Source organism: Rhamphochromis longiceps, linkage group LG15, assembly GCF_057381845.1.
Source record: "Rhamphochromis longiceps isolate RC_006_pf linkage group LG15, R_longiceps_female_GT1.1, whole genome shotgun sequence".
Lineage (NCBI taxonomy): Eukaryota > Metazoa > Chordata > Actinopteri > Cichliformes > Cichlidae > Rhamphochromis > Rhamphochromis longiceps.
The window spans coordinates 44,328,530-44,350,750 of NC_140571.1; the positions used below are offsets into that span (position 1 = coordinate 44,328,530).

The 22,221-nt window shown below is 43.0% G+C and overlaps 1 protein-coding gene across 1 annotated transcript in view; it reads left to right on the plus strand.

The window, feature by feature from the left end:
* Positions 1-21,468, plus strand: part of LOC146653307 (protein NLRC3-like) — a 44,192-nt gene extending 22,724 nt beyond the window's left edge. The window contains exons 3-8 of the mRNA XM_085382925.1: positions 4,681-4,965; positions 5,620-7,411; positions 14,338-14,511; positions 17,928-18,101; positions 20,644-20,690; positions 20,845-21,468. Coding sequence (XP_085239051.1) covers positions 4,681-4,965; positions 5,620-7,411; positions 14,338-14,511; positions 17,928-18,101; positions 20,644-20,690; positions 20,845-21,380 — 3,008 coding nt within the window. The 3' untranslated portion in view covers positions 21,381-21,468. The remainder of the gene's footprint in view (positions 1-4,680; positions 4,966-5,619; positions 7,412-14,337; positions 14,512-17,927; positions 18,102-20,643; positions 20,691-20,844) is intronic.
* The last annotated feature ends 753 nt before the right edge of the window (positions 21,469-22,221 follow it).

The following is a 22,221-nucleotide window of genomic DNA, read 5'->3' on the forward strand; positions in this document are numbered from 1 at the left end:
CCATTTTCACCTTGTGTTTTACTTTTCAATAAACCTCCTTCGCACCTCCATGAGTGCCTGCACTTGGATTGTATAACAGGGTTAGGTTTGTGTATGAGATTTCCTATGCCCCCTGAATGCACCATACAGTGGGGCAAAAAAGTATTTAGTCAGCCACCGATTGTGCAAGTTCCCCCACTTAAAATGATGACAGAGGTCAGTAATTTGCACCAGAGGTACACTTCAACTGTGAGAGACAGAATGTGAAAAAAAAATGCATGAATCCACATGGTAGGATTTGTAAAGAATTTATTCGTAAATCAGGGTGGAAAATAAGTGTTTGGTCAATAACAAAAATACAACTCAATACTGTGTAACATAACCTTTGTTGGCAATAACAGAGGTCAAACATTTACTATAGGTCTTTACCAGGTTTGCACACACAGTAGCTGGTATTTTGGCCCATTCCTCCATGCAGATCTTCTCGAGAGCAGTGATGTTTTGGGGCTGTCACCGAGCAACACGGACTTTCAACTCCCGCCACAGATTTTCTATGGGGTTGAGGTCTGGAGACTGGCTAGGCCACTCCAGGACTTTCAAATGCTTCTTACGGAGCCACTCCTTTGTTGCCCGGGCGGTGTGTTTTGGATCATTGTCATGTTGGAAGACCCAGCCTCGTTTCATCTTCAAAGTTCTCACTGATGGAAGGAGGTTTTGGCTCAAAATCTCACGATACATGGCCCCATTCATTCTGTCCTTAACACGGATCAGTCGTCCTGTCCCCTTGGCAGAAAAACAGCCCCATAGCATGATGTTTCCACCCCCATGCTTCACAGTAGGTATGGTGTTCTTGGGATGCAACTCAGTATTCTTCTTCCTCCAAACACGACGAGTTGAGTTTATACCAAAAAGTTCTACTTTGGTTTCATCTGACCACATGACATTCTCCCAATCCTCTGCTGTATCATCCATGTGCTCTCTGGCAAACTTCAGACGGGCCTGGACATGCACTGGCTTCAGCAGCGGAACACGTCTGGCACTGCGGGATTTGATTCCCTGCCGTTGTAGTGTGTTACTGATGGTGACCTTTGTTACTTTGGTCCCAGCTCTCTGCACGTCATTCACCAGGTCCCCCCGTGTGGTTCTGGGATCTTTGCTCACCGTTCTCATGATCATTTTGACCCCACGGGATGAGATCTTGCGTGGAGCCCCAGATCGAGGGAGATTATCAGTGGTCTTGTATGTCTTCCATTTTCTGATGATTGCTCCCACAGTTGATTTTTTCACACCAAGCTGCTTGCCTATTGTAGATTCACTCTTCCCAGTCTGGTGCAGGTCTACAATACTTTTCCTGGTGTCCTTCGAAAGCTCTTTGGTCTTGGCCATGGCGGAGTTTGGAGTCTGACTGTTTGAGGCTGTGGACAGGTGTCTTTTATACAGATGATGAGTTCAAACAGGTGCCATTCATACAGGTAACGAGTGGGGGACAGAAAAGCTTCTTACAGAAGACGTTACAGGTCTGTGAGAGCCAGAGATTTTCCTTGTTTGAGGTGACCAAATACTTATTTTCCACCCTAATTTACGAATAAATTCTTTACAAATCCTACCATGTGGATTCATGGATTTTTTTTCACATTCTGTCTCTCACAGTTGAAGTGTACCTCTGGTGCAAATTACTGAGCTCTGTCATCATTTTAAGTGGGGGAACTTGCACAATCGGTGGCTGACTAAATACTTTTTTGCCCCACTGTAGGTGTGCATGTCCGAAGCTTCAGTTCAGAGACAAACGGCAGCTGAACAACGGACAGTGTGCACGTTCATGAAGTATTTGCTGCCAGCTCAGATTTCTTTAACCCTTCTAAACATGGATCCTCCTTTATTTTTCTCACACGGCTCATCCCTTTTGCCATGACACTAAAAGACACGTTGATGGTTTGGAGGAAGTAATTACTGAAGTTAACTCAGAAAGATCAATTGGAGAAAAAGCATCTAAATGTCATGATCCTAGGCCATGTTGGCCCAGCATTCTTAGTTTTCATGTATTCTTGTATTTTGTTCTTCATTTAGGCCATGGTTCCTGGGTTGCTCTGTTCAGTTGTTCCTTATTTGATTTCCCCTTGTGCCTTTTACCCCCTGTGTGCCCTATGTATCTGTGAGCCCTCGTCTCCCCTCCTTGTGTTTCATTCAATGTTTTACCCAGCCCGTTATGTCTGTGCTCTCTCTCTCTCTCCTCCTGTCTGAACCTCTGTGTACTTCCTGTTTTACTTTGACAGTCTCTCGTCAGTATGCGTCATGTTGTGTTCACTCCTGCCCTTTCTCGTTACGATTATCTGTGTCTGCTGTGTTCCCCGTGTGCTCCCACTTCTCTCGTTAAACCTCTGTTTATTTATGTCTGCGTCTCCCTCTGTTCGGTGTCGCATTCTCCCTCATTCATGGCCGTGTGTTTCTCTGTGTGCTAGTGTGTTGCTTCCCAGTGTAGTTTCTTATCAGTTTGTTTCGCCGTTTCCCTCCAGCAATAAAAGCTGTGTTTTGAGTTCATTCCTGCCTCTGTGAGCTTGCTTTTGGGTCCACTTCCTGCCTGCCACACAGCCGAATCATGACATAAATGAATATCAATGGTACTGAAAGTATGTGTAGATAATGTTACATCTGTGAGATGATTTTGAATTTTTCTCTAAAGGTTAAAATTTTATTTGTGAAGAAGTTCATGAAGTCATTACTAGTTAGCGTTAAAGGGATGGTTGGCTCAAAAGAGCTCTGACTGTTTGTCAGCCTGGCTACAGTGCTGAAGAGAAACCTGGGGTTGTTCTTATTTTCTTCAATCAGTGATGAATAGTAAGATGTTCTGGCTTTGCGGAGGGCTTTCTTATAAAGCAGCAAACTATTTCTCCAGGCTAAATGATGATCCTCTAAATTTGTGACACGCCGTTTCCTCTCCAGCTTACGAGTCATCTGCTTTAGGCTACGTGTTTGAGAATTATACCACGGAGTCAGGTACTTCTGATTAGAGGCCTTCGTTTTCACAGGAGCTACAGTATCCAGAGTTGTACATAGTGAGGAGGCAAAATTATTAACAAGATAACTGATCTCTGTTGGAGTAGCGTTCAGGTAGCTGCTCATTGTGAGTTTGAATCTGCTCCATTAATATAACTACAACCTAAAATCCAGCCTTTCACAGAAAGCTCTTTACTCTTGAGACGTTGTCAGAATTTAAACTGTGTGTTTTTCTTCTATATTTTGCTATTGATCAACTATTTTGCTGCCATCCCATATACAATATTTTGGTCTCAGTGGAATTACCATCCCCACCCTAAATGACCATAGCCCCTCCACCCTTATTTATTTATTATATTATATAACTGCCCTTGTATACAGCCCCACAAAGTTTCTGTTTCAATGTTTCTACACATACACCATGTATATAGTTTACTCACATATATGTATAGATGCCAAATATCCTTGGGCAAGATACTAACCCCATGTTTGCCTACTGGTGGTGGTCAGAGGGCCCGGTGGCGCCAGTGTCCGGCAGCCTCGCCTCTGTCAGTGCGCCCCAGGGCAGCTGTGGCTACAATGTAGCTGCCATCACCAGTGTGTGAATGGGTGAATGACTGAATGTAGTGTGAAGCGCTTTGGGGTCCTTAGGGACTAGAAAAGCGCTTTGTGTTCCAGCTACCTAATTTCCCTGTGCAAGATGTCTCTGAAGGTTCTCAGTCATCCAGGTCATCGTAGTCAAAGGAGCTTGCAAAGAAAAGCATCTGGACTTCTTTAAGTTGCTTGAAGACCTTTCACCTCTCATCCGAGAAGCTTCTTCAGTTCTACGGTCAAAGATGGTGGCACAGAAGAAGAACAGAAGAACACAGAAGAGCCACCTCCACAGGACAAGACTCAGCAGTCCATCTGCATCTTAAGGATAAAGGACACTCTTTCGAGGATGCCAATGTTCACATTTTGGACAGAGAGGACAGATGGTTTGAAAGAGGAGTGAAAGAAGCCATCTATGTCCACTGTGAGCGACCATCTTTGAACAGAGGCGGGGTTTACGACACCAACTCTCTGCCATCTATAATCCAGTTTTGAGATCCTTCCCAGACGCCTTAACGCCCACTCACATCCTGGGCCATCTGACCTCAGGAATTCGCATGATAAGGTGGGGCCAGGTTTCACAATGAACACACCCGAAACTCTGGCTGATTGGGACCCACACCCAGTTTCTCACCTTGGCTCAGGCGATTAGAGGATCATCAGGGGGTCCTTTTGTCCCTCTGTGGGGGGAAACTCCCGCTAGGTTTATACATGACCTTAGAACTGAAGAAGCTTCTCGGATGAGAGGTGAAACGTCTTCAAGCAACTTAAAGAAGTCCAGACGCTTTTCTTTGCAAGCTCCTTTGACTTCCCTGTGCAAGAAACCGCACAATGATGATAAAAGGTCTAAGGTCTAAAAATAATCAGTCTTTTCTTATTCGGCCCCTCACAGTTGTTCACTTTAACCAGAAAATGCTTGACTCTAAAGTTGCTATGAAGTTTTGAGCAACTGGTCAGGAAGCAGTAAATAAATCACAGGGAAACAAATTTAGGACATGTGGGGAGTTAAGAAATGTTACCAGAGTTCACTCATATTGAAGAGTGAGTGATCAGTGGCTCATATTCAATGTGTGCAGATTTCTGAGTGTGATGCATGTTTATGTCTCCTTCCTGTAGAGGAGAAGCTTGGGAAAATGCGGACAGAGTTTGTGTCGAGGGTGTCAAAAGAAATCCTCATACAGCTCCTCGAGGCCCTGGTTGCAGAAGGTGTGTTTAATGATTTGGAGAAAGAGAGCATTATGGAGAAGAACCGGGTTACAGCAGATAAGGCACGCTGTATCATTGACGCAGTGAAGAAGAAAGGAGACAAAGCCAGCGGCATAATGATCAGACATCTTCAGACCAGAGATCCAACTCTCTCCTCTCAGCTGGGTTTATGCTCCGGTCCATCAGCTAAGCACGGTGAGGTTGATGGCATCTTCTCAATAATCAATCAATAATCTTCTATTAGAGGGATAAGAGCATGCTGCAGTGGTTTGTATCATATCTATTTAATAGACTCCAGTTTGTGCATGTAAATGGAGAGTCCTCTTCACACACTGAGGTTAATTATGGAGTTCCACAGGGTTCAGTGCTAGGACCAATTCTGTTTACATTATACATGCTTCCCTTAGGCAGCATCATTAGAAGACATAGCATACATTTACACTGCTATGCTGATGACACCCAGCTCTATCTGTCCATGAAGCCAGATAACACACACCAATGAGTTAAACTGCAGGAATGTCTTAAAGACATAAAGACCTGGATGGCCGCTAACTTTCTGCTTCTTAATTCAGATCAAACTGAGGTTATTGTACTCGGCCCTGAAAATCTTAGAAATATGGTATCTAACCAGATGCGTACTCTGGATGGCATTACCTTGGCCTCCAGTAACGCTGTGAGGAACCTTGGAGTCATTTTTGACCAAGATATGTCCTTCAACGCACATATTAAACAAATTTGTAATGTATTTGCAACTACTGAAGCTTCGGGACCTTCGGGCCAGGTAGTAATGCTTTTAATGTTTCTGGCCATTGACAGAAACATTAAACCTCTCTTCTTTTATTCATTTAGAGGCTCTTCAGAAGTGTCAGATTAACTTCAAATCAAAACTAAAGAAGAAGTTCCAGTGTGTGTTTGAGGGGATCGCTAAAGCAGGAAACCCAACCCTTCTGAATCAGATCTACACAGAGCTCTACATCACAGAGGGAGGGACTGCAGAGGTCAATGATGAACATGAGGTCAGACAGATTGAAACAGCATCCAGGAAACCAGACAGACCAGAAACAACCATCAGACAAGAAGACATCTTTAAAGCCTCACCTGGAAGAGATGAACCAATCAGAACTGTGCTGACAAAGGGAGTGGCTGGCATTGGGAAAACAGTCTTAACACAGAAATACAGCCTGGACTGGGCTGAAGACAAAGCCAACCAGGACATCCAGTTCATATTTCCATTCACTTTCAGAGAGCTGAATGTGCTGAAAGAGGAAAAGTTCAGCTTGGTGCAACTTGTTCATCACTTCTTTACTGAAACCAAAGAAGCAGGAATCTGCAGCTTTGAAGACTTCCAGGTTGTGTTCATCTTTGATGGTCTGGATGAGTGTCGACTTCCTCTGGACTTCCACAAAACTACAATCCTAACTGACCCTAGAAAGTCCACCTCAGTGGATGTGCTGCTGATAAACCTCATCAGGGGGAAACTGCTTCCCTCTGCTCGCCTCTGGATAACCACACGACCTGCAGCAGCCAATCAGATCCCTCCTGTCTGTGTTGGCATGGTGACAGAGGTCAAAGGGTTCACTGACCCACAGAAGGAAGAGTACTTCAGGAAGAGATTCAGAGATGAGGAGCAGGCCAGCAGGATCATCTCCCACATCAAGACATCACGAAGCCTCCACATCATGTGTCACATCCCAGTCTTCTGCTGGATCACTGCTACAGTTCTGGAGGATGTGCTGGAAACCAGAGAGGGAGGACAGCTGCCCAAGACCCTGACTGAGATGTACATCCACTTCCTGGTGGTTCAGGCCAAAGTGAAGAGGGTCAAGTATGATGGAGGAGCTGAGACAGACCCACACTGGAGTCCAGAGAGCAGAAAGATGATTGAGTCTCTGGGAAAACTGGCTTTTGATCAGCTGCAGAAAGGAAACCTGATCTTCTATGAATCAGACCTGACAGAGTGTGGCATCAATATCAGAGCAGCCTCAGTGTACTCAGGAGTGTTCACACAGATATTTAAAGAGGAGAGAGGACTGTACCAGGACAAGGTGTTCTGCTTCATCCATCTGAGTGTTCAGGAGTTTCTGGCTGCTCTTCATGTCCATCTGACCTTCATCAACTCTGGACTCAATCTGCTGGAAGAAACAACCTCCTGGTGGTTTAAATTATTTAACACACCAAAACTTCAATCTCTCCACCAGACTGCTGCGAACAAGGCCTTACAGAGTCCAAATGGACACCTGGACTTGTTCCTCCGCTTCCTCCTGGGTCTTTCACTGCAGACCAGTCAGACTGTCTTACGAGGTCTGCTGACGCAGACAGGAAGTAGCTCACAGACCAATCAGGAAACAGTCCAGTACATCAAGGAGAAGCTCAGTGAGAATCTGTCTGCAGAGAAAAGCATCAATCTGATCCACTGTCTGAATGAACTGAATGATCGTTCTCTAGTGGAGGAGATCCAACAGTCCCTGAGATCAGGAAGTCTCTCCACAGATAAACTGTCTCCTACTCAGTGGTCAGCTCTGGTCTTCATCTTACTATCATCAGAAAAAGATCTGGATGTGTTTGACCTGAAGAAATACTCTGCTTCAGAGGAGGCTCTTCTGAGGTTGCTGCCAGTGGTCAAAGCCTCCAACAAAGCTCTGTAAGCAAGGACATACTTCTCATTTTATTTTTAAAATACAGTCATTGAGTTTTGTTTTAAATTGATGGTCCATAGCTGCTGCTGATAACATGTTTTAGCTTATAATTTATTTGAGGTATTGTGGGATACGAATGATGAGCTTGATCACATTCTTCACACCTTTATTACCAGTTGTTGTACCTTATACTTTCACGGCTGCAGCTTTCCAGCCCCCAGCCAAATGTAACACGGTTAAAGGACCAGGGCGCCTGACTGCAGCCTCATAGACAATGAGCTATCAGAATAAGTTTCGACTATGGAGCCTGAGGGTGTGAATAAAACACAGGAAATCAAAGTCGAGCTCAAAATATATGTATTATGTTTGTTATGAGGAATATATAGACAGATGTACAAAAAAAAAAAAATGCATATATATCACAAACAAAATAATGTTGACAATACAAGACAGCTTATTGGGTTCCAAAAGGAGGTGGGATGAGGTGTAGTCCAGTATGTGATTTATTTTAGTTCCATGGACCTGTGATAGGTCATGTGTCAACAGTTTGATTCAGTCCATAGGTTCATAATTCCTACCGCAACGTAGCGGTGGTCGGGTGGCTCGCCATCTCGCGCTGATCAGGGCTGATCGCGGGAGAAAAAAGAAACCTGACCGTTGAGTCGATTGTGAGGTAGTGTAAAGGTGAATGAATCAGCCGGGTTATTGCACGCTGTCAACTGGTCTGTAGTGTAAAATTTGTCGATATCTGACAAGTACGCCAACCACAGGGACAACAGCAGCCAGAGGAGCAGGGACATGCAGTTGATTGACCCGGAACTTATACAGGGTTCATTCCCGCCACAATAAAGGGACTGGCGGAAGTGGGGTCAGAAGTTACCGTGGTTACACAAACACACACCAATAACAACAGTATGGACCCAGTTCAATCCGTTTTAAGCCAGCAAGGCGTGATTGCGGATGCCGCTCGGTCTGCCATTTGTCCCACAGCGATGATGAAGCTGATCTGGTGGCCACCGTGTGGACCAGAGGATGCCTGTGTGGCAAGTGGAGGTGGCACAGCAGTCACGGCATGATCCGAGGCTCCCAGGCGGCTTGGCAGGCAGCCGTTACGCAAGACCACACAGAGCCCCAGGTGGAAGGAAGCCTGGTCTAGACAGCACGCCAACCTCAGGCTTGGCAGGGTCCTCGCACACCCCATCCCGGCTGGGAAGGGCTCTTGTGTGCTCTGACCTTTGGAACCTGCTGAGCAGGTCCCTCACATGCTCCGACCTCAGCAGCCCTCTTCCGGGGAACAGGCACTTGTGTAGGCATCTGCCGGGCACCAGCCGCTTCCACCCGCGGAGTGGGTAAGAAGCTTTAGTCAGAAGCTGCTGCAGAGCAGGGCCAAACATTCCTACTGGCCAACTACTATAACTACAAATCCTATAGTATAACCAATCAAATTAACCTAAATATTTCCTGACTACAGAAGTTTTCCACCTGATTTGGCATCAAATTCATCTCTTTAATAGATCACGGGGGCAGCACCCTAAGCAAAAAAAACCATTCCTCCCTCTCCCCAGCCACCTCTTCCAGCTTGTCCGGGGGAACACCACGGCGTTACCCAATGTGTCCTGGGTTGCCCAACAACTTATCGGGAGATATCTTTGTCAGATACACGAACCACCACAACTGGCTCCTTTCCATGTGGAGGAGCAGTGGCTCTACTCTGAGCCCCTCCCGGTTGGCTGAACCTCTCACGCTATCTCTAACGGTAAGGTCAGCCACCCTTCAGAGGAAGTTCATTTCTGCCGCTTCTATCTGCACTCTCATTCTTTCAGTCACTACCCACAGCTCGTGACCACAGGTGAGGGTAGGGACGTAGATCCCCTCTGCGAATCACTACCTTATGGTGGTGGAGGAGTTTGTGTGTCCCAGGGATCCCAGGGGCTATTTTGTCCGGGGGCTTCTGCCCCTGGTAGGGTCTCCCATGGCAAATTGGTTGTAGGTAGGTGAGGAACAAAGAGCGATTCAGAAGACCCCTATGAGTAGAACACCAAGAGAACAGTTCACCCTGCCAAGCATCAGGTGGGCGGGCCTTAGTCCATGGGGCCTGGCCCTGCACAGCCCAAAAAAGGGACCTTTTTTGGGCTGTGCAAGGAACCTGCTGCCCACCACCCGCAGGTGCCGTAGGGGTTGGGTGCATTGTGTGCCGGGTGGCGGGCTGGAGCAGAGGCCCTGGTGGATCAATCATCAGTTACCAAAACTGGCAATTGGAACATGGAATATCACCTCTCTGGTGGGGAAGGAGCCTGAGTTAGGCATGGGGTTGAGAGGTACCGGCTAGATATAGTTGGGCTCATCTCAACGCATGGCTTGGGCTCTGGAACCAGTCTCCTGGAGAGGGGCTGGACTCAGTTGCCCCTGTCCTAGATAACTCTATAGATATTAGAATTATGAAAGTGACCAGCAGAACTGAATGCCTGTGACTGTAGAAAACATGGACGACGCGACAGCTCCCCCAAAATGAAGCTAAAATGTCTCTATTGCCCCTTGGTGTATGGCTGCAGGGCTGCAGTAAAGGTCATAAACTCCGCCTACTCCATGTTAGCGGATGGGATTGGGGACAGACAAAAGTAAATTAATTCTCATCAGATACATTTTTTCAGATACATTTTTTCCAAAGATTCTTTCTTTTGTTATCAATAGTTCTTATCACGCTGATTTGTGTCCAAGGGGTCTCCTTTCCCATAAGTTTGATTCTATCGCGGTGATGTTAAATTGGCGTGTAACTTCATCATAACAGTTTTGACTGGCAGCTGCAGTCACGGAGAAACTTGCGTATCTCTGTTCAGGAATAGCAGATAGAGTGTAGGCTCTGAGAGAAGGGCCAGAGTTTTTGTTACAAAAACACGAACGACTGTTTTAACCTGACAGCCTGAGGTGTTCTTCAGTAAACTGGACTACCCGACAGAAGGACTCGAGGCCCCACTGCACCTTTTTGGTAAGTTAAACGTGTTTGTAAGCTAATCCATAATTACCGTCCTTAGCTCGGTCCTGAGACCTAGCTAGCTAACATGAGCACTCGGATGTCGGGGAAACTTGTTTTGTAAAATTCGTTTATCTAATCCTTGCAGGTGAATGAATTTATCCTGGATAAAAAAAAATCAAGAGAAACGCCCAGTCATTAATTACCGTTACTGTACTTTTATTACAAGTATTATACTGTAAAAGTGACAGGCTGCACTCTGCTTCAGCTCCTGTGCAGAGCTGATTATTAAATATGTGCAAACAACAGTTTTCAGTCTCTTGCCACATCTGTAAAGACAATAAATACCAAATTTTAAAAAAAAGCTTGTACTTCAGTCACTCCTCATTAATCAGTATTTATGGATTAAACTGTAGAACTGAAAATGTAAGAGAAGAGCTTCAGATCCTGAGTGTGTGAGGACAGAAGGATCAGCTTTATTTCAGATTTGAGAGATAAACTTTATAATTCAGTTTGTGATGGTTCTGTTGTCTTTGTGATTACAGGAGCTGCCCTCAGATTCAGACCTCAGCACCAGATCATCCAACATGTTCACATGTTAACTGCAAAATGAACTGATGAAAACAGTGCAAAGGTTAAAGTACCACATGTGCTGTAGCGAAAGCTGCAGCTTTATTGATAAAGTTAAAGATAAAAAAAGAAAAGGATTAATCACCCATGTAACTGTGTCACTATATATCAGCATTAACAGGACCTCAGTTTGGTGTTTTACAAAGCTGCTGATCTCAAACCTGCACAGCTTCCGTTTTAAACACTTGATGTACTCAGCTGCATGAAGAGCACATTTTTCTGACACAATTAAATAAAACCTGATGAAGGTCAAAGGTTGTCACTTGTATTCAAACTACAACCTTGTGATCTGGAATTCTTTCACAGTTTTTTGCCGATAGTGTGTTATTTACCATAAAGTAATTCAAAGTTATTTATACCAGAGTAACTAGAGAGGATCATATATTTTTAAATATATAACTTTCTACAGGACTGAGTATAATATCTCTATGTAAAAGTCCGGAGCCTCTGGGGAGTATCCGAGTATTTATAACATTACACAAAGCAAAGGTCTCCATCACAGTGTTCATGAAATGCTGGGTTTATCCATCTCCTGGGAGGAGTGCGGAAGATTTCCCTGTGAGGGAGCTGCTGGTGAAGATCATGAGTCCTGCTTGATCAATGCGATGAGCTTCAGTCTTCCTGGTGTTTCTTAAATGATGCCTCTCTCAGTGGGTCAACAGAACTTCTGGAACAGGACAGCTGTGATGAAAGAAAGGGAAGAAGTTTCTCCAAACCTCTGGACCCAGGAAACCCAGCTTAGTCTTCATGGTATCCCTCACTAGTTTCTCCCCAGGGTGAATGTAGCTGTTGATATAATATGGACTCTATTATTAAATGAAAAAAACAAATTAGACTAAACTACTGAAACGTTCTGCTGCTGTTTTTAAAGTTTCCATGTTTCCATGTTACCAGGAAGGGTTCAGAGGGCTCTGAACATTTAAACAGTTTTAGATCTATTACACTCAATCTTAAATGTTAAAATCTTAAAGGACAACGTTACATTTTTTTATATTAACAGTAACTCTGGGCGTGGAGTGTGCAGCTGATCTCATCGCTGTCTAAAAATGGATAACAAAACCTAAGGAGTGCTGAACAGTGTTGGTCAAGTTACTTGAAAAAGGTAATCAATAACTAATTACTGATTACTTCCCCAAAAAAGTAATCCCGTTACTTTACTGATTACTTATTTTCAAAAGTAATTAGTTACTTAGTTACTTTTTAAAACATGATTTATCCCCTAAATAGGTAATAAAGCAATAGATCTTTCAGCCCAATTCTAATTTTTCTGCATAATCCATCATATAAAATGTAATCAAATGAAAAAGTCTTTTTAAAACTACTTGATAGGTTTGAAGCATAAACCTATTCGCTGGAACGTTAAGGACAATTAACTACACAGAAAAAGCAAGACACAAGTAGGCAAAATTCTTTGTGTTACTCATGTATGAGGGAGAGAACCACGACAAGCGCCGTTCCTTCGCTTGACCCCAGTAGCTCTCGTCCGCTCCCCCATAACATTGTTCTTTTATTGAGCTCACATGAATATACATAGTTTCATTAACATAAGAGGTCTACATACACACCAAGAGTACCTTGCCTGTGCGTTGTGTAAGTTTGTGTGTGTGTGTGGGGTCAAGATGTGACCCTGTGAAGACTCCCCAAAGCTGGTGCCAGGAGTCTAGCGGGTCCATCTAAACAAAAGGCTCTTACACTCAAACAGATATACGTGTGTTTGCTATACCATATATCAGCAAGAGAAGATACGACCTCTCCAAGGAGGTGTGTGATCTATGCCAGAACACTCTGTAGAGGAGTGAACGCACCCCCCTCTTCATGCTACACAGATATGTTACAGAACTCCTAGGATGAGACATTCTTTCAATCTACAAATGATTATATACTTCTAAGCATATATGAGTAAATATTTCTAAGCATAAATGACAATAAACAATATTAGTTTTAATCTTTTAACTTTATGCATCAAGCAAACATTAAATTATATGCAACATTCTCTGACTGGAAAAAATTTGTTTAACATTTAAACCTATTTTCTGCACATTCCACCATATAAAATAAAATCGTTTTTTGTGTTTACACTCACTCTTTCAAATCGATGCACGTAAAACACAGCAGAAAATTAATAAAATCAAAGACTCAGCGGTCCTGTTGCTCTATTTTCACCTGTATAGCAGGAGTGGGGCAGGCGGAGGTTTACCCTGGTGCAGGTGTGCTGCAGTGGTCAGTGGAAGGATATGGCAGTTTCTCTGTGAATTTCACATTCCTGTGGCAGCGTATTTGGTGCTTGCTCGGACCTTTAGGGGTTTTTTTGCTGTAAAAAGAAGTTTTCTTCCCACACAGTGAGCAGCAGACGCTAATGTTTTTTTTACTTTTTACAGAATCAAACTCAAAGTAAGGTCAGCACCTCCACGCTTTAAATGCTGCACGGTCATACACTCTCCCGCACTCGATATATTATCCATTTGTGATCTGCACGCAGCTGTTGCCACGAACGTTGCACTCGCTTACGTCATTGTCATGAGACACTCTCCCAAAAAAATAACAGTTTTAGTAACACAGTAACGCAGCGTGCTTAGGAGAAAGTAACAGTAATCGTTACTTGTAACGGGTTACTTATAATGCGTTACTGCCCATCTCTGGTGCTGAATCATTCAATAATACAGACTATTAGAGTAATAGGTGTGTAGCATCACTAGCAACAAGCCCCCAACACATTGCGTGTGCTAGCGGCTAATTTAGCAAACAACTTAACAACAGAGTGATTTTAGATCTTTTAGAACTATAAGATGATAAGCTGTGTGTCTTTTTCATAATAGTGACATGGTTGTAGTTACCTCAATTGAACGAGTCGTCAGTCGCGGTAAACCCATCAGCAAATAAACTGGGCGTGTTTGCGGTCACGCCCAGGGGGTGTGTGGGCGGGAGCGTTACACAGTCGCTCCACCTGAAGTCACTACCGCGCAGACTCTGGCTCCAAAAATGCAAGATGGCAGCCTCGGCAAGCGCGATATTTTGGCTTAATGTGAGGAGGTGCTGTAGCGTCGTCCATGTTTTCTACAGTCATTGGTGTCACTCTGTACTAGTATAAGTAAATCTAGTAGCTATTCACTGGTTTCCCTTTAGACTTAATAGAGGTCTAATTTAGTTTTCTGTTAGGAAATTTAACTTAAAGTGTTTTATTTGTCCCAGGGCAAAATCTCAGTTAATTATTTTTTTTTAAATTAATTAATTAAAATCTGAACTGTGGTGCAAACTGAGATATTCATCTTGAAATCTAGATTCAACATTAAAATTATTTTTGTTTGATGAAAAATGTCATTGTTTCTTTAGCCTGAACAGGTGTAACCTCTCTGAGAGAAGCTGTGAAGCTCTGTCCATGGTTCTCAGCTCCCACTCCTGTAGTCTGAGAGAGCTGGACCTGAGCAACAATGACCTGCAGGATTCAGGCATGAAGCTTCTTTCTGCTGGACTGCAGACTCCACAGTGTATGTTGGAAATTCTCAGGTTAGGATTTTTTGACTGATGATTCAGAATTATATAAGCTGACAGCTTTTACATGTACCTTTAAAATGTGACAAATGGTCTTTGATTTGATATAAATGATCAATTCTCACAATAAAGATCTGAGGACATACAGTGGGGCAAAAAAGTATTTAGTCAGCCACCGATTGTGCAAGTTCCCCCACTTAAAATGATGACAGAGCTCAGTAATTTGCACCAGAGGTACACTTCAACTGTGAGAGACAGAATGTGAAAAAAAAATCCATGAATCCACATGGTAGGATTTGTAAAGAATTTATTCGTAAATCAGGGTGGAAAATAAGTATTTGGTCAATAACAAAAATACAACTCAATACTTTGTAACATAACCTTTGTTGGCAATAACAGAGGTCAAACATTTACTATAGGTCTTTACCAGGTTTGCACACACAGTAGCTGGTATTTTGGCCCATTCCTCCATGCAGATCTTCTCGAGAGCAGTGATGTTTTGGGGCTGTCGCCGAGCAACATGGACTTTCAACTCCCGCCACAGATTTTCTATGGGGTTGAGGTCTGGAGACTGGCTAGGCCACTCCAGGACTTTCAAATGCTTCTTACGGAGCCACTCCTTTGTTGCCCGGGCGGTGTGTTTTGGATCATTGTCATGTTGGAAGACCCAGCCTCGTTTCATCTTCAAAGTTCTCACTGATGGAAGGAGGTTTTGGCTCAAAATCTCACGATACATGGCCCCATTCATTCTGTCCTTAACACGGATCAGTCGTCCTGTCCCCTTGGCAGAAAAACAGCCCCATAGCATGATGTTTCCACCCCCATGCTTCACAGTAGGTATGGTGTTCTTGGGATGCAACTCAGTATTCTTCTTCCTCCAAACACGACGAGTTGAGTTTATACCAAAAAGTTCTACTTTGGTTTCATCTGACCACATGACATTCTCCCAATCCTCTGCTGTATCATCCATGTGCTCTCTGGCAAACTTCAGACGGGCCTGGACATGCACTGGCTTCAGCAGCGGAACACGTCTGGCACTGCGGGATTTGATTCCCTGCCGTTGTAGTGTGTTACTGATGGTGACCTTTGTTACTTTGGTCCCAGCTCTCTGCAGGTCATTCACCAGGTCCCCCCGTGTGGTTCTGGGATCTTTGCTCACCGTTCTCATGATCATTTTGACCCCACGGGATGAGATCTTGCGTGGAGCCCCAGATCGAGGGAGATTATCAGTGGTCTTGTATGTCTTCCATTTTCTGATGATTGCTCCCACAGTTGATTTTTTCACACCAAGCTGCTTGCCTATTGTAGATTCACTCTTCCCAGTCTGGTGCAGGTCTACAATACTTTTCCTGGTGTCCTTCGAAAGCTCTTTGGTCTTGGCCATGGCGGTGTTTGGAGTCTGACTGTTTGAGGCTGTGGACAGGTGTCTTTTATACAGATGATGAGTTCAAACAGGTGCCATTCATACAGGTAACGAGTGGGGGACAGAAAAGCTTCTTACAGAAGACGTTACAGGTCTGTGAGAGCCAGAGATTTTCCTTGTTTGAGGTGACCAAATACTTATTTTCCACCCTAATTTACGAATAAATTCTTTACAAATCCTACCATGTGAATTCATGGATTTTTTTTTTCACATTCTGTCTCTCACAGTTGAAGTGTACCTCTGGTGCAAATTACTGACCTCTGTCATCATTTTAAGTGGGGGAACTTGCACAATCGGTGGCTGACTAAATACTTTTTTGCCCCACTGTATATGATGATGTAAGAAAAAAGTGATATAAAATAAGACTTTTTTTGCTGATACAAAAGGTTAACAAAACATGATGAATCAAGATAACTATATTATTAATAATTATTATTATTACTGAGCTAGAAGAGATGGGTAGAGTCTGGACTTCTCTGCTGCTCCCATGAACCGAACCTGGGTAAGTGGTGGACAATGGACAGATGGATTCTCCTTCTCAAATATATATAAAAAAAAACCCTCTCATCCCTGCGGACTGTCTATCCTTCAAGCTTGGGTCCCGTTTGGTTCTTTTGCCATCAGAATTATTGTCTGAAGGTCAAGAAAGATACCCAACAGGTTTACTATACCAAGTGGACCATCCCGGCCTTGCCATGTTGGTCCATTTGATTGACCTTTGTTTTTATTGTTTATGTATTTAATTTTATTTTTCAGTTGTTACATATGGAACAGACATGACTATTGGAAAGGAAATGGAGAAAAAAGAGTGGGAGGGAAAGAAAAACAGCGGGGAAGAGGGTGATAAAGGGCACAAAAAAAAGGGGGGGGGGGGGGGCGATACAGCTTAAAAACACTACAAAAGACCAAGAATAAAAGGATTAGATCTGCCTAACTTTCAACACTAGTTACGCATCACTATTTACACAACACTTCAATTTATCTCAGGATGGCTAAAACATACATTATTAGATTACTCTTGGCTAGATGTAGAATAAGCAATAATCTAGAAATTTCAGATCTACTATTTATCAGCTCAAACATCAAATGACATGAATGCCCCAGGGAGGGGCCACTTGCCCCTACTTTCCTTCCCTCCCCATCCCCAGCTGCCTCCCTCTTCCCGCTCCACCACAATCACCCACACATGCAGGGCCTTGGGGTGCAGGTGTGTCACCAGGGTGCAGGGGAGCCATTCATGCCCTGGGGGACAGGGCTACCTTAGAACACACAGGTACCTAGACCGGGAGTATAGAGTACGTCTGGGGAATGTGATTGTGTGTACAGTGTCTACTTATGTCTGTCTCCACATTGGGTGAGTGCTGAGTATTTGCATATGTGTGCATGGGGGTGGGAATGGATGTTCGTATCTGTGTGTGCCTGTTTGTCTGTGTCTATACAGGGAGTGCAGAATTATTAGGCAAGTTGTATTTTTGAGGAATAATTTTATTATTGAACAACAACCATGTTCTCAATGAACCCAAAAAACTCATTAATATCAAAGCTGAATGTTTTTGGAAGTAGTTTTTAGTTTGTTTTTAGTTTTAGCTATTTTAGGGGGATATCTGTGTGTGCAGGTGACTATTACTGTGCATAATTATTAGGCAACTTAACAAAAAACAAATATATACCCATTTCAATTATTTATTTTTACCAGTGAAACCAATATAACATCTCCACATTCACAAATATACATTTCTGACATTCAAAAACAAAACAAAAACAAATCAGTGACCAATATAGCCACCTTTCTTTGCAAGGACACTCAAAAGCCTGCCATCCATGGATTCTGTCAGTGTTTTGATCTGTTCGCCATCAATTTAATGTTTCCCTAAAAAGAATGAGTTCTTAGGACCCATTCTTTATTTACTTCCATATGCATATATTTTATACCTGGAGTACCTGGAAAACTCTAATGTAAAATAAAATAAAATACATTAGAATGTATTTATTTATTCACTTCCTGCAGTGTCCCTGGTTGTATGATAACAGAAGAAGGCTGTACCTCTCTGGTCTCAGCTCTCAACTCCAACCCCTCCCATTTGAGAGTGTTAGACCTGAGCTACAATCATCCAGGCGTTTCTGGAACACAGCTGCTGTCGGCTGGTCTGAAGGATTCACAATGGAGACTGGACACTCTCAGGTATGGATATTTGTATTGTGAGGTACAGACCATACAATGATACAGACAGGATGAAACCTTTGGCAGAACCAGGTTCAGGAAGGACAACCAGTTGAAGGGGAGGGATCAGTGGAGCCAAATGTCTTTTATAAAAAGCAGTTAACATGAATGGGTAGTCTTAAATAATCACAAGAAAGTGTGACAAAGGGTAAAATGCATAAGGGTCTAGTGCAGTGTAATTTTAGAGATGTTGCACAAATGGAAGAACGCAGTCTTACATATTTGTTTAATATGTGCGTTGAAGGACATGTCCTGGTCAAAAATGACTCCAAGGTTCCTCACAGTGTTACTGGAGGCCAAGGTAATGCCATCCAGAGTACGCATCTGGTTAGAGACTATATTTCTAAGAATTTCAGGGCCGAGTACAATAACCTCAGTTTTACCTGAATTAACAAGCAGAAAGTTAGCGGCCATCCAGGTCTTTATGTCTTTAAGACATTCCTGCAGTTTAACTCATTGGTGTGTGTTATCTGGCTTCATGGACAGATAGAGCTGGGTGTCATCTGCATAGCAGTGTAAATGTATGCTATGTCTTCTAATGATGCTGCCTAAGGGAAGCATGTATAATGTAAACAGAATTGGTCCTAGCACTGAACCCTGTGGAACTCCATAATTAACCTCAGTGTGTGAAGAGGACTCTCCATTTACATGCACAAACTGGAGTCTATTAGATAGATATGATACAAACCACTGCAGCACAGTACCTGTAATACCTACAGCATGTTCTAATCGCTTTAATAGGATATTATGGTCGACAGTATCGAACTGAGGTCTAGCAGGACAAGCACAGAGATGAGTCCACTGTCAGAGGCCATAAGAAGATCATTTGTAACCTTCACTAAAGCTGTTTATGTGCTGTGATGAGCTCTGAAACCTGACTGAAACTCTTCAAATAAACCTCTGCAGATGATCTGTTAGCTGTTTGACAACTACTCTTTCAAGGATGTTTGATATGAAAGGAAGGTTGGAGATTGGCCTATAATTAGCTAAGACTGCTGGGTCTAGAGATGCTTTTTGAGTAAAGGTTTAACTACAGCCAGCTTGAAGGCCTGTGGTACATAGCAGATTATTAGAGATAGGTTGATCATATTTAAGATCGAAGAATTAATTAATGGCAGGACTTCTTTGAGCAGTTTTGTAGGAATGGGGTCTAAAAGACACGTTGATGGTTTGGAGGAAGTAATTATTGAAGTTAACTCAGAAAGATCAATTGGAGAAAAAGAGTCTAAATGAATATCAATGGTACTAAAAGTAGCTGTAGATAATGTTACATCTGTGATTTGGTTAAATGATGATCCTCTAAATTTGTGACACGCCATTTCCTCTCCAGCTTACGAGTCATCTGCTTTAGGCTACGTGTTTGAGAATTATACCACGGAGTCAGGTACTTCTGATTAGAGACCTTAGTTTTCCAGAGTTCCCCACTTGTTACGTTCCCCTGAGGGGTCTAGGCGGTGAGGGGGAAGTAACAAAAAGTGTCCGGGTCAGAAAAAGGAGTCAAGGAGGCAAAAGGGTTAAATTAAAGAGTTTTATTAAAGTTTCTATTAATACTAACTAAAAGAGATGGACAAGCCGCTATTACCGTTTAAAGAAACAAGCAAAACTCAAGCGTTAGTCAATAAAGTACAAAGTATGTCAAAAAGAGTGCAGCTCACTAGCTGCAAACACTCAGCTCACTAGCTGTAACCACACTAATGGCACTCTGGAGCTACAGTATCCAGAGTCGTACGTAGTGACGAGGTAAAATTATTAACAAGATAATCGACCTCTGTTGGGGTAGCGTTCAGATAGCTGCTCTGCTCTGTGTTGGTACAGGGCATTGAAGATGATAACAGTGGGTGGATTATATTCTTAAACTTAGTTACAGCGCTTTCAGAAAGACATCTACTTTGATAAAGTCTACTCTCCACCGCTGTGTAATCAATTATTGTAAATGTAAATGTTATCAGGAAATGATCAGACGGGAGAGGGTTTTCAGGAAACGCTGTTAAATGTTCAGTTTCTATGCCATATGTTAAAACATGATCTAGAGTGTGATTAAAGTGGTGGGTGGGTTCTTTTACATTTTGAGAGAAACCAATTGAGTCTAATAACAGATTAAATGCCATGTTGAGGCTGTCATTTTTAGCATCTACATGGATGTTAAAATCACCCACAATAATGATTTTATCTGAGCTGAGCACTAAATGAGATAAAAAGTCTGAGAAATCAGACAGAAACTCTGTGTAAGGCCCAGGTGGACGGCAAAGCTGTGCAAGGAAATCACACATTTCTTTTCTAATACATGTTTCTAATAAATAATCTATGGAATATTCCCTCGTATAGCAGCACCTCTTTAAAAGTAATGACTCAGATGGAAGGATCCTGGTGATCATAAAATATTCTCTCCACTTGAAATGTTCTTCTTAAGATCAACTTACATGCTTACAGAATGGTGGAGCCACTCTGTAATGTCCATGTGTGCATGCTGACTGTGCTGCTCTGACCCCCCTCCTCCTTTCAGGGTGGAGCCTGCTGGAGTCCGATGGTTGAGACCAGGTCTGAGGAAGTGTAAGTGTGTTTTTAATGTGATTCATGAAAACAAAGCAGCACACATTCAACCATCTTCATCATTCTGATGTCAGGAGTCATCATCAAAGTGTCAATCAATGAACAGATGATGGATCAATAACTGCAGCTGGATTGTGTTTGTTCTCTCCATCAGATTCCTGTCAACTCACAATCGACACAAACACAGTGAACACAAACCTCCAACTGTCTGACAACAACAGGAAGGTGACACGTGTGAAGGAGGTTCAGCCATATCCTGAACATCCAGACAGATTTGGTTATCGTCTACAGCTGCTGTGTAGTGATGGTCTGACTGGTCGCTGTTACTGGGAGGTCGAGTGGAGAGGAGAGGTTCGTATAACAGTGAGTTACAGAAGAATCAGAAGGAAAGGAGTCAATAATAACTGTGTGTTTGGAAAGAATGACCACTCCTGGAGTTTATTCTGCTCTGATGATGGTCCTTATTGTGTCTGTCACAATAACATAAAAACATCCATCTCCTCCTCCACATCCTCCTCCTCCGTCTCTAACAGAGCAGCAGTTTATGTGGACTGTCCTGCTGGAACTCTGTCCTTCTACAGAGTCTCCTCTGACACTCTGATCCACCTCCACACCTTCAACACCACATTCACTGAACCTCTTTATCCTGGATTCAGAGTTTATTCTGGTTCCACCGTGAGTCTGTGCTGAGTTTAATCATTTAGTCTAAAGAGTGTCCTCCTGTTAGAGAAACAGGTTGAACAGATTAGGATTCAGATTCAACTTTATTGTCATTACACATGTATAAATACAGGGTAACGAAATAAAGTTTGCATCTAATCAGAAGTGCAAGAGCAGTAAGTGCTCTTGCACTTCTGATTAGATGCAAACTTTATTTTTGATTAGAAGTGCAATAAGAGTAGATTATATACAGGTAAGTGTAGAAAAGGTCGGAATAGTTCTGAACAGATTATGTACAAATAAGTTAAGTCTACAGATGTGTCATGGTCCGGAGTCTGTGACTCCGTGTTTATGTTTAGTCTATTAGTATTCTGTGGTTTTGGTTACCTTGGGTGTTTGTATTCTTCTGTTCATGTTCCTATGTTCTGTGTCCCCCAGTCTGTGTTAAGTTGGTGTGTTATGTCATTGCGTGTATGTGTTTCCTGTTTTATTGTGAAGGTCTGCGTCTTATGTGAGTGTTTTCAGTTTGCCTCCCTAGTCTCGTCACGATAATCACTCCCAGCTGTGTTCCCCACCTGCGTGTAATCTCCCTGTGTTCTCTGGGTGTATTTAAGTTGTGTCTTCTGTCATGGTAGTTGCTGGTTCGTCTGCGTTATTTTCCTCGCCGCCATTCTGTGTTTATTTCCTCCAGCTTCCTAGTCATTCTCCCTGCAAGGTACCCTCGTTAGTGTTCTGGTTTCGTGTTTAGTTTAGTTTTCCCAGTTTAGAGTTATTACCGTTCTGTTTCTCGCCACCCCTTTTGTTGTTCTTATCCGGTTGTAAATAAAGCTCATCCTCCACTTAAGCAGTCTGCATTTTGGGTCCTATTTCA